We start from the raw sequence: 21,447 nt of genomic DNA, 5'->3' as shown, positions 1-21,447 counted from the left end.
GAAGTGGAATCCTGGCCCAGAGACATCAACAGATGAATGGGTCCAGGATCTTGCACATCGTTTTTAGAATCCATGCTGAGTTGGGAACCTGTCATCCTGCCACAGTGCTGGGCAGCTGGGGTCCAGGCCCCGGAGAGCTTGCAGTGTATGGACCCTGTCTGACATTGACTGAAATCAGTTGACATCCATGGGTGCGGGATCAGGCCTTAAAAGTAAGTATAGGTGCAATGCAAAGCTTTCCCTACAAGCTGGGCACTCAGTAAGTGTGGGCCTGTTGCTTCATAACACAGGGTGTCAGGAAGTGAGAAGGAGATGGAGTGCAGAGAAGTACTAAACTTTCCATCATCAGATTATGGTGGTGATTGAGAATACTGGGCAGAGCCAGACTTTTCTGAGCTCCGGGTCTTGAGCAGAATATGAAATACATATTCGCTCCTGCATGACACCCCAGGGCTTTTAAAACGAATAGACAAAGTCTTCCCATAAGCCAAAGTTCTACGTGTTCATTTCTAAGTACGTCTAGTGCATGGCACATAATGGCCTGTGATGTTGCCTTATGGCTTCTTGGGACCCAGAAGAATGTGTATTTATAAATGTCTCTGCTGTTGGGTTTGTGATGGTGATGACAGCATCAGGGTACAGTATTTGTGGAGGGTTCAGGGTGAGTTGGATTAATGGCCTGTAGTGGACGCCAATCAATTGGTCATCGATTCCTGATAAATGGCCTGTGTGGCTCTTGATCGTTGCAGCATAATAAATCACATTTGTTTGAGCCCTAAGCCTGGCCGTTAGAAAAATGAGCTTGTTGGTAAAGATTGTCTTCCAAGTCTGCTGTGTAGCACACCTTGAAAATGTCCTCAGTGGCACAGCAGTGCTCCTGTAATCTGATGATCTTAATCCATACAGGAGCCCCCACAGGAAGGAAGCCTGGAAGTGGGCTTGTTAAACTCAAGCGCTTGTGTGAAGGGTCATTATTCATATTTTTAATGATGAAACTCTCTTGGGCATAAGGGATAGAGAAGAAGCGTGCTGTGTTGGATTAATGTTAAAGGTTGGAAATGGGTTGAGAGGTGGTTACTCCCATCCCCATCTCTGTGAAGGAAGAAGACAGTCCGCCAATTTTGGAGCATGAAGACTTGAGCATCATTGTCGGGAGAATCTTCCCCCAGAGGACATTTTCATGGGCGCTAAAATGCGGGCTGGGATCTTGCGATGTGCATAGTGCTCTGTGGGAATGTTGTGGGAGATGGTGTGCTCAGGTTTTCCCAAGAGCCAAAGTTTCTCTCAGGGAGTATGAGACCTTCCCTTTTATTCAGACCCATAAAACACCCAGTGAGTCCCTTGGAGAGGACTTTGAACCAATTCACATCTTGCCCGTGTGTAAATACACTGGATATCATTTCCTGTTCTCCAGGCCGCACGCAGTTGTGCAAAGCAGCCTCTCAGTAAGAGGCGTTTCCAAGGGAGACTGTGTGCAGGGAGGGAATGTAAGATGCAAACAGTGAACGAGGCTGTTTCAAGAAGGACTTTTTGTCGTTTTGTGCATGTCACTGCTGCAGAGACACCCTCTTTCCCTATGGCATGTGCAGCTGCAGTCCAAATAAGTCAAGTGGTTTTTCTGGGAACTTTCCAGGTGCCAAGGAAGGCAAAAATTAGAGTATAAACAAAGTGGAAATATAGGTCCCTAGTCATCTCCAGGTGTCTTGCTATGCCTGTCTCTTAAATGGCTGATATTTGTCCCTTTTCCTTTCTGTTTCTTGCCTCCTATGTCCCTCCACCCTGCATTGAAAGTGAGGATTCTTTCCCTGGTAGGGTGACCAGACCTCCCAGGTCAAATATGGGACCGGGATGAGCTACTGTCCTGGCCAAAACAGGACAGATGGTCACCCAATCAGTCAGGTGGTGGCTGCTGTGTGGGGGCTGCCACATGAGCTATGAGCCAGAGAGCAGCTACACCGCTTGGGCTCCAGCTCCCCCAAGCTGCAGAGAGGAGGATCCAGGCCAGTCATGGTGGTGATTCCCCCACTGCCCCTGGCTCCTCCCAGGTGCAGGGAGCTGGGAACCTGGCAGAAGCTGCTCTGGTTGGGCTCTGGCTCCCCATTTTGTGGGGAGCCAGCAAATAGAAATAAATGGGGATGCCTTCCTGGCACCCGAAATACAGGGCTGTCCTGGCCAATACGGGATGGATGGTCACCGTATCCTCTGCGTGCTGCAGGACTGTGACCCTCTGTAGTCCCTGACGTTGAAGACTTACCCCAACCTGCTTCAGCCAATGTTCCCTTGTTTTAGACTTTTTTTTTCCCCCTTCCCAAAGACCTCCCACCTAGTCCAAATCACCAGCCTGCTGTGCCTTGATCCCTGTCAGGGTGAGTTTGGCACCACACTGTACTAACTCCTGCCCAAGTATCCTGGAGGCAGGGATGGGATGATGCTTGTCTCTTCCCAGTACAGTCCCACGCTCTATCTGAGCGAACACGCGCACATACTGTTACATCATCCTCCAGCCCATCTGGGGATGAAATAATGAGGGAAGCAGAGGTGGCGCTCACAGTTGTTTGTTCAGTTGCTTCTGTTCCCGAAATGTTCTTATCGGCACCTCCCCTTGTCTGCCCAGCCAGGCTGACTGCTATGCAGCCGGCCATCTTTACTGCCTGAGAGCTTCTTGGTGTCACCTCAGATCACCTCCCTGCCCATGGCCCAGGACTCTGAGCTTCTGAAGGGGAGGTTCCTTGTTAGCCCGCCTTCAGCAGATCCTTCTTACGGGCCACTGCGCATGTTCTGGGGCAAAATAGCCGCGTGTGCTAGCTGTAGGCTCACTGTCTCAGGTCCCAGGCGTCTTCCCCAGTCTAATGCATGAAGCAGCTGCTTCCTGCTCTTTATTAACCCCTTCAGAGACTTCAGTCGGCTCTGTTCGTTTTGTTCCATATCCTTTATAGGGCGGTTTGTTCTGTGGGGTTGGGTTTCTGCTCTCATTTCAGGGCTGCACCCTGCCTCTCCTCTCAGGTTGTGTAGCATTTTAGTTAATGTGGTAGATTCGCTCTCTACTGGGATAAGTTAAGAGCTATGACAATGTACCCCTGCTGAGATCTGCCCCCAGGAACAGCTGTAAGCCGTGGCCTCTCCCTGTGGTGCCAGTCAGATCTGCTGCTGCCGGGGAGTAGATCAGAGCTTGCTTGCTGTCTGTCAGGGAGGGGAGAAAATCTCTATCACCTGTCCCCTTTCTCTTTACTCTTCCCTCTGCTTTCTCTGCAGATTTTCTGGAGCAGCTCTGGTCTGGGGAGCCCCCTGTCCTTCCTTCCTCAGTGTGATTGTTTAACTTGTTAAACTTACTGTTTAACCAGTAAACTAATTAAATGGGATTTTACATCCCTGAATATGTCTACCACATATGGCTTGTGACAGTGAAGTTGGCATTGCCAACCAGTGTAACCATGGGGGTGTCAGGCTCATTAGTACTGGATGCTGCTGCTTTGCCCTGCCAGGCGTGCGACTGTAGGTTGAACCTCTGTAGTCTGGCACCGTGCGTGGTCCAGCATGATTTCAGTTAGTTGGACGACCACTTACCATGGGTGTGGCCAAGTTTCCAGTGGTCACCAGACAGTTTGTTTCTAGCCACCAGCCCTGGCTCTCGGTGTTCTGTGCTGTTGTTTAGCTCTAAGTTACCCCTAAATGTCTTCTGAGATCCCAGTAAGCAGTGGAAGTGTTGGTGTTGCTGCTAGACAATATCAACCTCCCAGGGTCTGTCAAATTCACTGGTTTTGGCACCGGACAGGCCCTGAGGGTGCTGGACTAGAGAGGTTCAACCTGTAGCTCTGCAGTGCAGTGAGATCTTGTTTTTGTAGCTACTCCCATAATCGCATCATCCTAGCAGCACACCAGCTGTGAGCATTGTGAATGAAAAGGCACATGCCTTCCGGCCTCTGTCACACCAAAAACACCTGTTTGGCATCTCTCCTCCAAAGCCACGGGCATCTTCTCCTTCAGGAATGCCCTGTGATCATGCCATGCTTTTTCCAGTGCTGCCTCCCAGCTGTGTGAAAGCTCACGGGGGGCTTCCATGAAGCATCTGCGCTTGGTAGCAGTTGACCTCAGGCTGCCATACCCTGCCTGTCCCAGCAACTCTTACCCCGGCAGTGCAGTGGTGGCAAGATGTCCTGCTCGAACCCTGCTTCTGACATAGCAAAATGCCAGGTGTCAGTCCGCACCCAGCTCGCACATGATGCATTTATCACTGCCTGTCCCAGTGGTTTAAAATCTCTTCCTTCTTATTTTAGCTGCTCATAATATTATATTGCTGACCATTTTAGTGCACTCAGATATTTAAACAAAAAAAACAAAATGAAACAGGACCCTCTGACGTTTTGGTGGCGTAAACTCCCTCTCTCTACTGTCTCCCATTTAATGTTCTCTTTTGGTGAATAGCCACCTGACTTCTAATATAAACCCTATGGCTGTTATTACATCTGCCATTTAGGCTTTCCCTACGTCCACTTTACTGTTATTTGTGCTGGGCCTTTGACTTCCTAGCTGCTGATTTCACTCATTGTTGCTTAAAATAACCCTACAGGACTGAACTTTCAAACACAGTTGCACATTCTAAAACATGCCCACACTCATTGCGTCTTCAGGAGCCCACTTTTAATTAGCCTTCGTATTCTAAAAATCAGTCAGTTGTTGAGATTTATTAGTTTTCCAGCACACATTTACACTGAACCCCTCTTAGCACTGAAATCAAACCAAGAGCATGAGATATCCTTCAGGGAAAAAAAGGTACCTTTTCATGGCAGGCACTTGTAAGAAACCAAGTTTCCACTGCTGAATTTGTATTGTGTATATGTGTATTCTGCAGTACACATTTAGTAAGTAATTTGACCTTCACACTTCGCAGAATTGCAAACAAGTTACTTGACTCTTTTCCTCTTTGTAAAAGTAAATAGTTTTTATAATAGTTAACATAAGTAGCAAAATAGTGACTCTCCTGGGTTATCAGAATAATAGCCTTTTTCAGACCACCAACTAAAAATAATTTTGTCGGGTTCTTTGTGTTTATGTGTATACACCTCCCGTGCCGGCCCCCCGCCCCTCCCGACAAGGTAGTGGTATCCAGGTGTTATGTGGCTGAACTGTGTTATTGCTTACATCTGTCATGGCCCATTTTAATTTTTTTCACCTGCAGTCTTACCACATCACTATCCTCTAGGCCTGCACCCAAATGACAGATAATCAGCCTCCTTTCCCTGACCAGATCCCATCCTGCACCAAAATAGAGTACAAGCTGTATTGTTTACCAGCTTTAAGGTAATAAAATGTGCTGGTTATTAGAGATGGGGCCAGCAGCTGGCCCCACTCTACTTCCAATCCCCAGCTGGGTAGTAGGCAGCTGGTCCCAGTCAAGATGCCAGCCCCATGGCTGGCAGCCCCAGCTGGGCATGCAGGTTGTCTAAATGTGCCAGTTGGCCGAATCCCAGATAACCGGGTTTTTACTGTGTACAGGTCTGTACTCCAGACTGGTCTGGGACAACAGCTGGGGTGTGAGGAAGGAGAAGTGGACAGAGGGCGGGAGAGTGCCTGGCATGACAACAGAAAACATTTCAGCTATGTCTGCACTAGCCCAAAACTTCAAAATGGCCATTTTGAAGTTTACTAATGAAGCACTGAAATGCATATTCAGCAACTCGTTAGAATGCCGGCAGCCGCGGTGCTTCGAAATTGATGCGGCTCGCCGCCACGCGGCGTATCCAGACAGGGCTCCTTTTTGAAAAGACCTAACCAACTTCAAAATCCCCTTATTCCTATCTGCTGTTAGGAATGCTGTTGCATGGCCATTTTGAAGTTTGGGGCTAGTGTAGACAGCCTTCATGTCTGTTAGAAATGTGCCTTTCAGGGGAGGATTCAAAGCACATCAGAAACACACATTTAGTTCACATCACACATCTCATGAAGCTGGAAGGGACCTCGGGAGGTCATCGAGTCCAATCCCCTGCCCTCTTCTTGGAAGGGCCAAGCACCATCCCTGACAGATTTTTTTTTTTTTTTTTTTTTAAATCTATTTGCCCCAGATCCCTAAATGGCCTCCTCAAGGACTGAACTCACAACCTTGGGTTTAGCAGGCCCATGCTCAAACCACTAGTTAGGCCTCCCAACGCCTAGGGGAGGCATGTAGGTATTAGAGCTGAGTGAGAGAAAACCAGGAAGGGAATCGGCGATTCTTGGCTTCCAGCCTCTTGCTCCTTCCATGAGGTATAGTCCTCCGGTGGGCAGCGAAGGGGCCAGGAATCTTCTAGTGACATCCTGTCTGGCAGTATTTCCTGTAAGGTTTGTGCTTGGGCAGCCGCCCAGGAGAGATTCAGGTGCTGCCCAGCGGATTAGCAGAGCACCCACAGCCAGCAGCCTGTGTTTCTAGTGGTGATCCACATCTGTGCATCCCTCAGTACACAGAACAAAACTTATTCCACTGATGGATGGGAAAAATAGAGGGAGCCCTGATGTCTGGTCACCTTCAGGTGGTTTTCCAATTTTTTTTTTCACTCTTTAACACTGGCTTAGAGTTAATTTTGATGAAGTACTCATTTTGTATGGATTTGCATCCATGCAGTTGCCTAAAACTTTTTGGAAAGAGTGGGGTGGGATTGTGGGAAGGGCAGCATTGATTTGTGTCCGTACTGCTGGGAGCCTCATGTCTCGCCTGCTGGGTTGACCGAACTGATGGCTCGTGCAGAAAGTCAGAAGTTTTCTGACGTGTGGGGAAAGCTTGCTGCAGGTCCAAATGGGAAGCTGGCGGTAATTCTGGTCGCCCCGGCTTACATGGGGAGGAAGTTCGGAGACCTACACATTAGAACTGCAGGAAGACCAGAAGAAAATGGAAGATCTGGAGAGTTTTAGTTGATACCCGTAAATGAATCACAGGCATTACAGGGAATGCGAAAGATTTTTAGTCTCTGGAGGTTTGGTGCAAGTACCTAGAGGACAGCTGTAGAACAAGAGAGAGTTCTTCTGGGTGTGTCAGAAGGCACACGTAAGCAGAGGAGGCTGAAATATTGCTTCCGGCTGGTTTGTAAAATGCCTTGTGATAGAGAGCCATGATTTCCAAGCTGCTGCTCTGGCAGTGCCAGTCAGCACGACTGGCAGGATAGGCTGTGTTTGGCATGAGAAAGGTGTCTCTGAAGTTGGCATTGAAGTTGTAGTTGCTGTTCTCAGTTCAGAGCCATTTGCTTGCTCGTATCACTAGAGCGGTGCGCAGCTACAAAATTGGTATCCATATCTGTGGCTATCTGCATCTGTGTCTGGCTTTCCTTTGGAGCCAGTTGAATTAATTGGGGGGGAGGGGTCTGGAAGGAAAAAGGCATTTGTCCCTCTTCTAAAACTAGAAAGACCAGGCTCGAAACAGGGGCAGACCTTATATAGTCTTTGTCACCACAGCACCAGATACCTCACAGGCATGGCGCATGGATTTTATCCTCCCAGCAACTTGAGGAGAAATGGGAATAGTATCCAAGAGGCAATTTGACTGACTTGCCTATGGGCATGCTGGATTAGGAGCTGAACTAGGCTTCTCAAGTCTCAGTGTTTTATCTAGTAACTCAGTGGAGTTACTCCGGGTTTACGCTGGTGGAAACGAAGGAGGAATTGGCTCTTTCTTTGTCACTGAAAATTAACAAATTAAGCTGCTGTTTCCACGCCCCAGCCTGTGAACGGGCACGGATTCAGAACCACAGGATGAAGTCTGGGTCCGACTGTTATTTTCCCAAGCTTGTGGGCATCAGGAGAGAGCTCCCTGTGAGCCAAGGGGAAGTGGGCCAGCAGGCTGTGCTGCTGGAGGCTGCTGACGTGTACTCACCCGTAGGTGTATGGAAGGGACGGCCGAAGGTTCTGATATTGTGAGCCACATAGACAATCTTTGACAAGAGCCAGGGTATGCCTGATGGGGCACGGGTCTTCAGCCCTGATCCTACTACAACTTCAAGCAGTGGCAGGTGCACCCAAGGGGGCTGAAAACCTACAGACCCCCCACTTGCTGGGCTGAGGCCCATACCCTGCCACCATATTGCAAGGCAGAGGTCCCAAGCTCTCTGCCCCCTCGCCCCCCGCAACTCTGGTAGCAGGAATATGGGGTGGGGAGCTTGATAAAAGCCCAAGTGGCTCATAACCACAGTTTGGGTACCCTGGTGCATGGTGTCGTGCTCTGTGTTACTGTGAGGTTTGGGTCTGCCTGGTGTCTTTGTTTAATTGGGAAGCTTTTACCAAGAATTTTGGCTTTTTTGACTCGTGGGGATTTAGTTTCCCTTTGTCTCACAAACCCACCACAAAGTTTGCTTTGCCTCTCCCAGGGCGAGGCGGCCTCAGTCGGTGCCTGCTGTTTTCATGAGGCCTGAATTCTCCCACAGCTGTGGCTTTTGTGTTGCTCTGTGCGCTTCGGCTTCCTGCGTATCCCACAGAGCCTGATAGTGGCACCTCGGTTATTGTGCGTGACTCTTCGCTTTTAACATCTGACCAATTTGAATGTGGAATAAAGACTTTAGATGTGTACCACAAGAGATGGGGGCTGCTACAGTCTGGACTAGAGAACTGGGTGTGGGACTGCAGCCTTATATGCTGGTGTTGTAGCTGTACCAGCTGGTTTGCTGCCAAGTTGCTTACTCCTTATCCAAAAGCTCAGTGCAAAAGAATGTTGAAGAGCCCAGCTATTTTTATTTGTCTCTGAATTGTTCCAGCCAAGAAAGAATTCAAAACAATTTCCGAATCCCGCTCATCTTCCCCAAAGCGACTGCATACAGGGGTTTGTTTACTGCGCAAGTTATCTAATAACAGCCTACACTGTCTGTGGACTTTTTCAGTAGAGGCACAACAGTATCGGTCATGATGGGTTAGATGTCTCACTGCTGTGAATCCATGTGTAGCAGGGATGAGTTTGGCTCAGCTGTTGTTATGGAAAGGTTAGTTTCCTGAACGCCACACCTTTTACAAAGGGACATACTGTTTCTTAGCCTGGGAAAGGCTGTGCTGGGGCCAGCTAGCTGCAGGTCCAGCTGGGGCAGGCTGTTTCTCTGTCAAACCCTTCTCTCAGGCCAGGGAGAAGAGCCACTACCACACCGTTGTCATGAGAGCAGGGCCTTTTGTTCCGGGGCTCAACACAGCTCCGAGTGGGAGTCAGGATACTCTGTAGCGTGCCTCCAGCGCAGCCCCAGGGGAGACATTTCAGCACTCCCAGGAGCCTGCCCTGGGGGAAGGCATTGCCAAACTGACCATCATAATCTGCAGGGCAGCCCCACAGCTCAGAGCCCTGCTGGCCTGGGCCAGCTTCCCATTTATCCTCCCCCCCCCGCCTTTCCCTTTCCAGTTCGGACACTGTGTGGCTTGGATGCAGGAGCTTCTGAGGTCTGGTGCAGAGGGACGAGAACAGGCAGTTTTTGGGACCTTTGAAATCTTTGGTTGCTCTCAAATCTCCGCCCCCTCCTCTTAAAGATATTCTCCCCCTTGCCAGGGTGAGCTGCACAGAGAGACCAGTGCTTCCCTTCCCATTTCAGTCGTCTCATTAAAGCCTGACTGACGGGATTTACAACATGGATCTTCCTCCGAAATCCCTTTTGTTGCCCTAGAAGCATGTTAAGGGAATTCCCCACAAACACGGACCGCATCTGGGCATGAGACCCTGCACAGAGGCATAATGGGATGCAACCTGCCGGCGCAGGAGGTCAGAAGCAGGTGTGGTGAGGGGGTCAAGGGCAGCGGTCTGCTCCCAGGGGCATTAGAGGGGAATCCGGCAAGTGGTAGCCACCCCGGCCCTTGTTCCTCCTGCTTTCCCCAGAAGGCCCGACTTTGCGGCGCTTACCTACTACACAAAGCGCATGAGCACTAATGGGGGGATCCCGCAGGTGTGTGAGCTCCTTCCAGCTGTTGTGGAGCGATCATGGGACTGTTTAATTGTCTAAGCAGCAAATCTGTCCTCCAGCAAATAGCCCCAATTCGAATCATCCCGTCGCTGGTGGTTGCCCCGTTCGTTGGGTGCCAAGGAAGAGCTTGGAGTCCTGCACTCTTTGAGGAATAGTCAAAGCAGTTGACTGCAGGAAGCGCTATGGGGAAAAGAATGAAAACCCTGGTGGTTTTACTTTTTATTTCCTGGTAATAAACCAGTTGAACAGATTGAGGAAATTCTGTCGAAATAGCCCCAAAAACTGTAGTAGCATCCTCTCTGTAGGACCACCTAGTGCGGTGATTTGCATTTAGGTGCTATGACCCTTTCACACAGCAGGCCTCTGACTGTGATTTCCCCCCACAAATTTAAAACCACTTATTTATAATGGTGTTAAATATGAACTTGCTGGTGGATATTGGGGTGGAGGCTGACAGCCCGTGACCCTCCCCCCAATCCCCATAAAACCCTTCAACCACTGAGGGGTCGCAGCCCCCAGCTTGAGACCCCCTGAAACGGGATCTAGCACACCAGCGGCTTCTGTGGTCTTTTTTATTTTTTTAAAAGTACAGTTATCAAAAGCAACATATCTGTAATATTATCATTTTTAAAATATCTACTACTGCTTGACAGCTGCAGATCTTGTGCCTGTGAAAGTATTTTCAAGAAGACTCATTTCTGTCAGCCCATGGGGGGAAGGCAATTTCTGAACTAACGTACCAAGCGTTTCTGGGCAGGAGGGTGAGCGTGGTGTAGGAGAAGCTGTGAACTTGGGGCTGGCCAGGTCATTAGGTCAGTCTGCAGTATGGAGTTCTGGATTTTGGAAGCAAAAGCGATCTGGCCGACTTCTATGCTCCCCAGCCCCCTAACCAGGTGGCAAATGCTCGGGATTCACTTCCGCTCTGCCGTGAACAACTATGGCAACATGACAACAGAGGATAGAGTGTGAAGTCGGCATCCTGTGCTGTCCTGTCACCATGGCTGTGTATTGCAGGTTGGAAGTAGGTCCAGAGTATCTGCATTTTCTGTAAGGAAGAAAATAAAATTCTCGAGGGTTTTATCTTTATTGTCATCTCTCCTCCATCTCTCCCCATCCTGTTGTGTTGTATCCATTCTTAGGCTCCGCACCTGCTGCCCTTCCAGCTGAGAAGTGTGAGGATTGTGTGAGAGGTTCATTCGATCATGTCAGCAGCACTATAATCTGTAAGAAGGTACATAGATGAGTGACATGTGAACCATTTCTTGCACCTCTGCCTCCACTAGGGTGTTTGAGGGCAACTAGCAGCCAATTTGGGGCTCTCTGTGTCACCCACAAGACATTTTGTTTACAGTTGCCCATGCACAGGGTTGCCACGTTTCATCCATGTAGTTTTCTCTCTGCTGGTATTACTAAAATAACATATGAGCAAAGCAAGGGCATGTGAAGTCAGAACACCACTTGTCATAAGAACATAACATAAGAACAGCCATACTGGGTCAGACCAAAGGTCCATCTAGCCCAGTAGCCAATGCCTGGTGCCCCAGAGGAGATGAACCGAAGACAATGATCAAGCGATTTGTCTCCTGCCATCCATCTCCTGCCTTCGACAAAAGGCTAGGCACCATACCTTCCCCCTTGCTAATAGCCATCTGTGGACCTAACCTCCAAACGTTTATCGAGCTCCTTTTTTTAAACTCTGTTAGAGTCCTGGCCTTCACAGCGTCCTCTGGTAAGGAGTTCCACAGGTTGACTGTGCGCTGTGTGAACAAAAACTGTCTTTCATTAGTTTTGAACCTGCTACCCATTAATTTTATTTGGTGTCCTCTAGTTCTTATATTATGGGAACAAGTAAATAATTTTTCTGTGTTCACTTTCTCCACACCATTCGTGATTTTATATACCTCTATGATATCACCCCTCAGTCGCCTTTTTTCTAGACTGAAAAGTCCCAGTCTCTCTAGCCTCTCCTCATATGGGATCCATTCCAAACCCTTAATCATTTTAGTTGCCCTTTTCTGAAACTTTTCTAACGCCAATGTATCTTTTTTGAGGTGAGGAGACCACATCTGCACGCAGTACTCAAGATGTGGGCGTACCATAGTTTTATATAGGGGAAGTAGGATATACTTAGTCTTATTTTCTATCCCTTTTTTAATTATTCCTAACATCCTATTTGCTTTACTGACTGCCGCTGCACACTGCGTGGATGTTTTCAGAGGACTATCCACTATAATTCCAAGATCCCTTTCCTGATCTCTTGTAGCTAAATTTGCTCCCATCATATTGTATGTATAATTGGCGTTATTTTTCCCAATGTGCATTAACTTACACTTATCCACATTAAATTTCATTTGCCATCAATTAACTACCTCCCCAGCTTAAAACCCACCAGTGCATCTACAGCCTGTACTGGAAAACGGCCCCTCAGTTTCACAGACCTTGAGGGGGCAGGCCAGTCCTCTCCGACGCACAGCCGCCCAACCTCAGGAAAATACTCACCAGCAGTCACAAACCACACCACAGAAACACTGACCCAGAAACCTGTGCCTGCGACAAACCTCGTTGCTGACTCTGCCCACATATTTGTACAAGTGACACCATTAGTGGACCTAACCACATCAGCAACAGCATCGGGCTCATACACCTGCACATCCACTCACGTAATATACGCCACCATGTGCCAGCAGTGCCCCTCTGCCATGTACATTGGCCAGACTGGGCAGTGTCTGTGCCATTCAGTAATGGATTCAAAAGTAACCATTCTTCTACAAAAGGATTTCTTCATGAGATTAGAGGGGGAGACATTTGAACTGGAATTCATTCACAAATTTGACACCTTTTAACCTTTGCCTGAAGAGAGATCTTCTGCATTAAAAGAGCAATTTCTTCACTTTTGATAGTTGCAGGAATGAGACACACCCTACTCAACTTGCTTAATTAAACTGGGCCTACCAGGGACAGGTAACCCTTTATTCCTCACCAGCCCACTGTCTATACCCTGGATTCCTTTCCATTTTTCATCCAAAGAGTTTAGTTTTGCCCACAAACACCCATGAGTTTAAATAAATAAATGTGTTAGCCTCGAAAGTGCCACAGGACTCCTTGTTGTTTACGTTACAGACTAACATGGCAATCCCTCCGAGACTGTTTACCTAAATGGGAGGCACACGTGTGCATGCAGAATAAGCAACTCCATGGTTTAGTAGCTGTTTGCGTACTCAGATGGGGAGTTTGGTTATCCAGATGCCTGTTTAGCACACACTGTTCAGTGAGCACATTCGTAAATAGGTCTGTATCCAACTAATGAGAGTTTTTGTTGCTGCAGTGGTTCCCTCCCGCCCTTACTTGGCCTGTTTGTAGCATACTGAAAGCTGGGGGCTAGGTTTGACTCTCTGATACAAAGTGAGGTCCGTGGTTTTTCATAGCCCCAACATCTGCGATCAGACCCTGCACAAACACTTTCCAAGCATGTTCAGGGAAGAGAAATTGCAAATCTGTTCCTTTTTATGGGTAGCTGAGCTGAAGAACAAAAGAGGTTTTTATTTCTTTTTAGCTGCTAAGGTCTATCTTAAATTAAGCAAACTGTTCCCTGAGGGAGAAAGTGTCCAGGTACAGAGTGTTCATAAAGGAAATATTCAAAGTGTCTGTCAAGCCTGTAAAGTGTTAGCTTTAACCAAATAAAGGCTTGGTTCAATTTTCTCATTTGAAAGAAAAAAAATCTCTGGAAGGTGATAGAAAATAAACCAACCTCATTGGGTTGGGAGCCTGCAGCCCCTCCTGTGCATAGACAAAGTAGGGGTTATTAAAGAGCCAACCACTGGCATTCTTGTATAGTAGGCCCAGGAGCAAATGGTGTTAATTGTTGGCGCAGTACTCCTGCATGCTAACAGTAGGTATTGTGTATGCACAAGAACAGTAGGGAACCTGGGTCCCAATTCAGCAGAACACTTGAGTGTATGCTTTACTGCTGTGTTGAATTGGTCCTTCACAATTACAAGCCACTGATTTCCCTTCCCTTTTTGTGTAGCTTCTTTTCATTGGTGTCTAAAGAGAGACCCGTTGATACTGCTTCAGACTCTTCCCCTGAGTGTGGCTTTAACGACTCCTAGACCTGTAGGGGCGGAAGCCACCTCATCTATCCTGTGGTTCACATTCTTACCAATTTCCACAACATTTTCCAAGGAGGTGCAGATCCCTTTGGAAATCTGTTGACTACATCTGTAGTTGAATGCTGTTCAGTCAGTTTCAGGCTAGGTCTTTCGTGGGCCTAGACATATCTGCAGGCCCCCTGGCCTCCCAGAGGTCTGTGGCTCCAAGGTTGAGAACCCCTGATCCTCAGCCATGCTATTTTGTGATCCAGTGATGAACAGATGTAGCTTGCCAGGTATTTTGGGGTGGTGCGTGGCACGCCTCCCTGAAGAGTGAAAATGGCACCACTGGAGTCCAAATTCCTTACGTCTCTCAGACCCTCAAATAAAACGTGTAAGTTTACAAATAAAAAGCAGGTTTTTCCCATACAATTGTCCCATCTACCAGCTCATGTTTGGATGCGTGTAACTGCAGTTGCTCCTTCTCATCCATCATCAGTATTTTCAGCAAGAAGATTCTGCAGGTCCAATCTTGGCTTCCACCCCACCCTTGTGATCACACTGAGGGCTCACAGAAGTGGCCAGGTGTGCCGGGGAAGGTAGAATTTTGCCTTCCTCTTCTTTTTTTTTAACCACTTATGAGAGTGTGTAAGAAGAATTAAAAAAAAAAAAAAAAAGGATTTGGTTCGATTTGGGGACCCAAGCTGAGGTTGTTGGGAGAATGTATAAACCAAGTGGCTCATTTTTTGGGGAGCAGGGGCAATTAAGTCCCCACCCCACCCCAGAACCCCTATGAAAATAAGTATCCAGGGTGGTTTTGTGTGTTTGATTTTCTCTGTTTTCAAAGTATCCATGTCTTAGTAAAGCATTTACATGACGACTACAATTATTTTGGAACGTCCTTTATTCCAGGAAATGCTAAGCTTTAATTACAGCCTGTGATGAACAATTTTGACTCTTCTAAAATGGCAAAAAGGAAGGGACACGAGAGCAAAAAGACTCTTGTTTATACCCAGTAGAAAATGATAAAATGTAATTCTTGAATGGTCCAGAAGCCAAGAGAGAATGGGCAAAACCACTGCTTGTTTGTTTCGAGTTAACATTTTAAAAAGAACAGCCACACAAAAGCTCTGCTGGAAGCTGGATGTCCAATAACATCACCAGTGATTCAATAATGTGACCATTTACTGGAATTAACAAAAGACGAGACAGTTGATCTGGGAATTTTGTCAATTTTTAAAAGCCTCGGTCCCCTCTCCACCAGCTCAGAATCCACCCAGTCTGGAGTTCGCCCATTCAGGTTGCTTTGGTCCAAACGTTAACTGAAAGAAAATCCACTAAGTTGGTAAAAGAGTATTGGTATCTGAAGCAGAATTGGGACTCAGTTGTTAGGTCCTTGTGTTTCACTGAAAGTGATTCATTTATTTTGGACGAGATTGGGCATTAAATGTGCTTGCAGAGTGGATCACACAGTGTTTTGTTTCATTTCATAAAGTGTTGGTGTGTTTTCTCTCCCTTAGTGGGTGAATTTCTGCTGAGGGGAAAGCACAGCAGTCCTGGTTAGTTGGCTCCACGATTCGGAAGAAAAGGCTTTTTGCTTGTAATTGAGCAAATGTTACCTGGAAATCACTGCGATAAATAGATAAGAGAATCCACCATGCTATTTTACTGAGTCATTTTTCAGAGCAGAACCACCCTTGAAATAGAATCATTTAGAGATGGGAGCTGTTTGACTCAATGCTGTCACTGAAATCGAGGTGAGCAAATGTTTTACATTAGGCTTTCAATCCCTGCCATTAGCAGCCCCCCAACCTGTCTAATGGCATCCAGATTGGAAATTTTGGGTCTGTTCATATGGAAAAAACAGCAGGAAGAAGAAGAAGAAGAAGAAAGCCTTTGGCACATGTAAGACAATAAGTCTGTAGAATGTGAAAGTTCTGTCGATAGGTATATACATGTGAAGACAGGTGTAAAAACATAACATATTTTGATGTTTGGAATGAGATGGATGAGCCTGAGACCCAGGAGCTAACTGTGCTGCACCCCTCTTATGGAATTTCATGCCCCTCTCCCTCCTTTGCACACCCCGACCTAAGTCACTATCTGTGTGCACTCCGCTGTCAGGAGACGTGCAGGAATGGGCATCCCCCAGCAGCATGTCTGGATCACTGAGGAACATAGCAGGAATTTGTCCCTGGAGCAAGCAGATTCCTGCTCTGCTGTCTGTCCTCAGGTTACCTCATGCTAATCCTGACCAGAGCTGCTTCAGTGGCAGCAAAATCAGGGCCTTTGATTTCCACAGCAAGCGCACAACCCCCATGTGTTACAGCCAGGCATGATCCCTTGCTAGGGCAGGCACTTTTTGCGGGGTTTTAGGCTCCCAAAGGAGGAAAGGCACGCTTGCCTCTCTGTCACTTGGCTGCTTGCCCTTTGCCTTCCAGCTCACAGCCTGTCGAAGTCAGGGCTAAATTGGTCCGTTTTGTAGCCCGGGGTGTAAATTCTGGTGGACAGACCTGACATATTTTACAGCAGCTCCAGACCAGTTCAGAAGGAAGTCCCCCACCCCCACTGAACTTCTTGCAATATTAACAAACCACGGTATTTTGTGATTCCTTTATAACTTCATTCTACCTTTGTTTATGGGAGATGGGGAGGGCATTTTGTTCCTCTCATTTCAAATAGACAGGAGAATGAACAGTCAGTACCAAATATGTGGTAATACACAGAACCAGAAAAATATGGAAACTGTTGTTAGCAGGTTGCTTGTTGCTGAAAATTGAAATACAGAGAGAGCGCCATGTTCTCAGCAATGGGGTTATTCAACTCTTTCCCCAGTGGTTTTATTTGCATCTCATGGCACCAGTGTAAAATCTTCTGTTTGATGTTAGAACACAGGTTGTAGATTTTCTGGCTAAAATGGACAGGGATCTATATTCTTGTAAGAGAGAATTTGCAACACTCCGAACATTGAGAGAACTGACAAGTTGTGTGTGTGATTGCTTGTCCTGTCTCCATGCATCTTTGGATGGCAATATTATAAATTCATGTACATGTAAGGTTTGGACCAGTGTTTCCTGTCAGCTGAGCACGTGGACAGCCACCCAGGATTGATTTGGATGCCACCCCGCTGATTAGCAGTGCGTCCATAGCTGGCATTCTGTGTTTCTGTTGTGGGTGCACGTCAGCACATTCCTTGGTGCACGTAAGAAAGTTTATTCTGCACATGGATGGGAAAAATTAGGGGGAACATTGCTATTAGGAGTGCTCTACATTTGGAAGTCTCTCATCCAAGATAAACCTATGGCACAGTGTGGGTGATTATAGGCACTGGTTCAGCATTTAAGCATCATTTGCTTTGGTGGGAGTACTTGTACGCGTAAAATGAAGCATGTGCATCAGTGCTTTTCTGAATCAGTAACGAACTGATGCCTCAAGAAGGTGTCTTTGAGGGCATTATAATTTTGGATTGTGTGTGTATGCAATGTGATTCTGTATTGGAGCTGGTGGGGGGAAAACAGCAAACATTTAAAATATTAATATTTCATAGGATTTTCTTGATGGAAAAACAACAATTATAATGGGAAAATGCCAACCACCTCTGATGGTCTAGATTAGAGCTGTGTGAGCACGAAAGAGAGAGTGTGCAGTCTGTCGCATGCTTTGAGACTCTTCAGGATGAGAGGAGCCCCATAACTGGCAGATGGTAATTAACTGTTCTGGATCCACACCGATGGCATATCGTGGTTTTGGGGCCGTATCATTCGGGCTTGAAGAAACAGCCTTTTTCCCAGGGGATTCTGAAGCTTTGGACTCTGTCCCAGTTCTCTAAAGTTGTGTTTCCGTGTGCTAGGAGTAATTCCTAAGAGCACTCCAACTCGTCCCCACCCATACTCGACCTGTGCTGGCTTGTTTTAGACGCTTCTCCCAGCTAGTTCCAAGCTGTCCGTGGGGATGTAGCTACGTACCTGCTTATACAAGCTGAGTAATACAGGATTGAGTAGCGGGACATAAATGAACTAGATTGAAACACAACATTGCCCTGACTACAAAATCAGTTTAGCAACTGTCTCCACGTTTCTGACTAAACCCAGAAGATGCTACTAAGACCAGTTCTGCTTTCTTCCCCGCTTTCCTTCAGAATTCACATGTTGTCTGTTAAATATGGCATTCACTCTCTGTTCTCCACCTGATACCCTGAAATGAGACAGTCCTTCTAGCACTCCACATGCTTCCATTGAGGCAAGTTTCTGTGTCTCAAATGACCCTGTTGCAAATCTGTGATTTTAATGGGTTCAGCGCATACTTGGAATTTACTGTGCCTAATGCTAGTTCTTTAGTATAAAAATGTCATGAAGTATCTTCCTTCGGTGCATTTTCTGTTAAAATGTCCAAACTGGGGACAAATATAGCGCAGATAACACATTTAAATGTAGGGAGAATTTAAATGTCTGTTTCTTGTGCGGATTGGGCCCGGGTGTTTTGCAAAAAAGAGGCAGCTGTCAGAAATGCTGAACTGACTTAATTCTGTCAGGCATCAGAGAGGGAGCCAAGTTAGTCTGCGTCTTCAAAAACAGGAAGAAGCCCTGTGGCACCTTATAGACTAACAGATATTGTGGCATGTGAGTTTTCATGGGCAAAGACCCGCTGTGTCTGATGCACGAAGCGGGTCTTTGCCCACGAAAGCTCACGCTCCACAATATCTGTTAGTCCGTAAGGTGCCACAGGACTTCTTGTTGTTTTTAATCCTGTCAGGCTTTGTTAGCTGGCATGCTATATAAATGCGGGAAATTCCAGGGATGACGAAGTTGGGATGTTTTTTTAATTTCCTTATGTGGAATGTGCGTTCTGCTGTCCTGTAGTAACCCTGTGCATGCCTCAGTTTCCCTGGTCACTGCCCCAGTTCCTAGACTGTGATGGGGATTTAGGCTGTGGTAGCCTCTCCCATGTGCACAATGGCCAAGGCACATCATAATCTGAGTCCAGGAATGGATGTGACCTTTTGCCCAGGAAGCAGGATGAAGACCAGAGGAAGAGCCTGGCTGGTAGTGGATCGGTCTGGGTGGGCTGGGGATGCAGAAAGAGGCAGTTAACAGTGAGTTAAATAAAACCCCTAACACATGCAGAGTCGTGCGTGCATGGGGGCTGAACTGTGGCAGTGCCTAGCTCTGGAATCCCCTCTCCCAAAAAGGGCTTGTACTGACTGCTTCTGTTTTTTGTGCTGACGAGTCTGTTCTACCTTGTCTCTCTGACTGAGTTGTATCTGACTGCCAGTGGGGGCTGCAGGGCCCTCTCTCCTCCCCGCCTCTTCCCCCCAAGTGGGGTGACACCCCAAAGAAAATCATTTATTGTCCAACGTGAGCTGAAGATGCTGGAAACTGAATTCTAACAATGGAAATCTTCAGCCTTCCAGACACAGGAGTTAACAATGAGTTAATTTTTTTCCCCTGCTCTGTGCATGTGGCTCAAGTTTCCCGGTCGGTTTTCCTTTTGAGTTTTGTCGAGCTCAGATTTATAGACACACGACTGTAAATTAGTCTCTCGTTTCCATGTAACCTTACAGTCCATGGCTGCATTTCCAGTTAACGGGGTTAAATCAAACACCTTATGGGCACAGCAGTGTACGCACCAGGGCTGAACTATGGCAGTGTCTTCTGCTTTGCTACTTCGTACACAATGAAAGCGATAACTGCTCTTCCTGCCAGAATGCTTCCCGTAAGAGGGAGGGGGAGACTGTACCATATTTAAAAAGCAGAACTACAATTTGTCTGAAAACCATTCTGTAATGACGGTGCACCCTGCTCTGGTGTGTTACCGTTTCTCTGTCTCGTTGCGTTCTGACCGCGGTACACAGCCACTCGCTCTTCTCTGTAAAGGGGGAGAAATGCAGTTGGCGCTTACAGTAGCTTAGCGTTCCTAGTGCTGCTTTTCATCTGGATTTCAGAAGCAGGTATGCAGTGCAGACATCCTCTTGAGAGCAGCCCATTCAGTGAATCCCTGGGCTAAGCTCCTTAAATTTGAAACGCGGGGCAGTATCACGAACGCATCAGAGGCCGTCGTGTCAGACGAAGGCATTTTCTGTGCAGTGGGCACAAAAATGAATGTCTGCCAGACTAGATCAATATGAAACAATCTCTTTTATTGGGTGGCTGCCCAGACCTTCTGCTGCAACAGTAAATCTAATTGGTTGCTTCCTCTTACCATGCGCAGCTTCATGAGGGAAATGCCCTTTTTATCTACAATGGCTGACTGCACTATGCCGCACTGTCAGTATCTGCAGATTTCCTGTTAAAATGAACACAGTTGTTGCTTAAAGCTAGAGTTTGGCAAGGGGGAGATTGCATTGTTTTAGCTGATTCTATTTCTCTTTTTCCTACAGGTTGCTGAAAAGTGCCTTTCCTGAAGCCACTGCTGCTTGGATTTCTGTCTAAGGCTGCCTCTGTCTCTTCCCCCCACCCCCCATTTTTTAATTTGGCGTTGCTTGCAGTTCATACCCTAACGGCAACTCATTCATCCTCCCCCCCACCCCCTTTTTTTTTCCTTTTTATACTCTGTTCACTCAGCCATTTTTTTCCTTCCCGAGTATGTAGCAAATATTTTTTGACAGTTATAACATCTTTTCGTTCCTTTTAATGCTTGCGAATCGTAATTTTTAGAACCAAGAAATAAAAGGAGGAGAAAAAAAAGTTTTCTGCCCAAGGACTGAGACCATTCCGCAAATAGAAGCGCTGCCAGCCGCATATGCTTTTTGCAAGAATAATTGAAACCATTAACTGGAGAGCACAGAATTCTTCTGAAAGTCTGCCAGTTATTTTCAAGTAACTTTGGCAGTGGCACAAAATATAACACTTATATTTTAACTTCTACAATTGCACTTTTAGGAGCTGGCCTCTCATTTGATTTTCAGTTATTCTGACAAGATTTCTATTTTATGATTGGCTTTATGTTTAATTCTTGTTGAAACAAACACAATTTGACTTACATGAAAACCTAAGTGCTGACAAATAGAAATTTTACCAAAGCAACAAGTTAGTTATTTCTTCACATTTGACTTGAATTCACTTTTTTACCCTTAAAAAAAAAAAGCAGTGATCTTGTCCTAAAGAAGGGTGTGATTCTTTGCGTTTTAATTTTTTGTTTTTAATATGGCTGTAAACGTTTCCCTGGTTCGGGACACAAAATGGCTGACTTTAGAAGTATGTCGAGAATTTCAGAGAGGTACTTGTTCTCGATCTGATGCAGAGTGCAAGTTTGCTCATCCGTCCCGGAGTTGCCATGTGGAAAACGGTCGCGTTATTGCCTGCTTTGACTCTCTAAAGGTGAGGACTGTCTTTGTGCATTGCTTCATCTCACTTTGCTGTCTTTCTCTTCCTGAGTCATTTCAAGTGGGCAGAATAGGAGCAATAAGCATAACAAGTATTTTTCTGCAGGGAGAATGTTGTCTGTATATAACATATCCCCTAAAATCTAGC

The 21,447-nt window shown here is 46.7% G+C and overlaps 1 protein-coding gene across 7 annotated transcripts in view; it reads left to right on the top strand.

Moving 5' to 3' along the window:
• The window catches only part of MBNL3 (muscleblind like splicing regulator 3), a 131,797-nt gene that overhangs the window by 26,100 nt on the left and 84,250 nt on the right, over positions 1 to 21,447 (top strand). For 6 of the 7 annotated variants that reach the window (XR_012647343.1, XR_012647342.1, XR_012647344.1 and 3 more), the window contains exon 2: positions 20,355 to 21,294. The exons of the other annotated variant lie outside the window; for it this stretch is intronic. Coding sequence is in view for 3 of the 6 variants with exons in the window: in XM_075007997.1 (XP_074864098.1) it covers positions 21,121 to 21,294 (174 nt within the window). In the remaining 3 variants the exon portion in view is untranslated. The remainder of the gene's footprint in view (positions 1 to 20,354; positions 21,295 to 21,447) is intronic. 7 annotated transcript variants of the gene reach the window in all.

The sequence above is a fragment of the Carettochelys insculpta genome, chromosome 13, assembly GCF_033958435.1.
Source record: "Carettochelys insculpta isolate YL-2023 chromosome 13, ASM3395843v1, whole genome shotgun sequence".
Classification (NCBI taxonomy): Eukaryota; Metazoa; Chordata; order Testudines; family Carettochelyidae; genus Carettochelys; species Carettochelys insculpta.
Note: the sequence above shows the minus strand (reverse complement) of the source record. Positions and strands in the feature narration are given on the sequence as shown.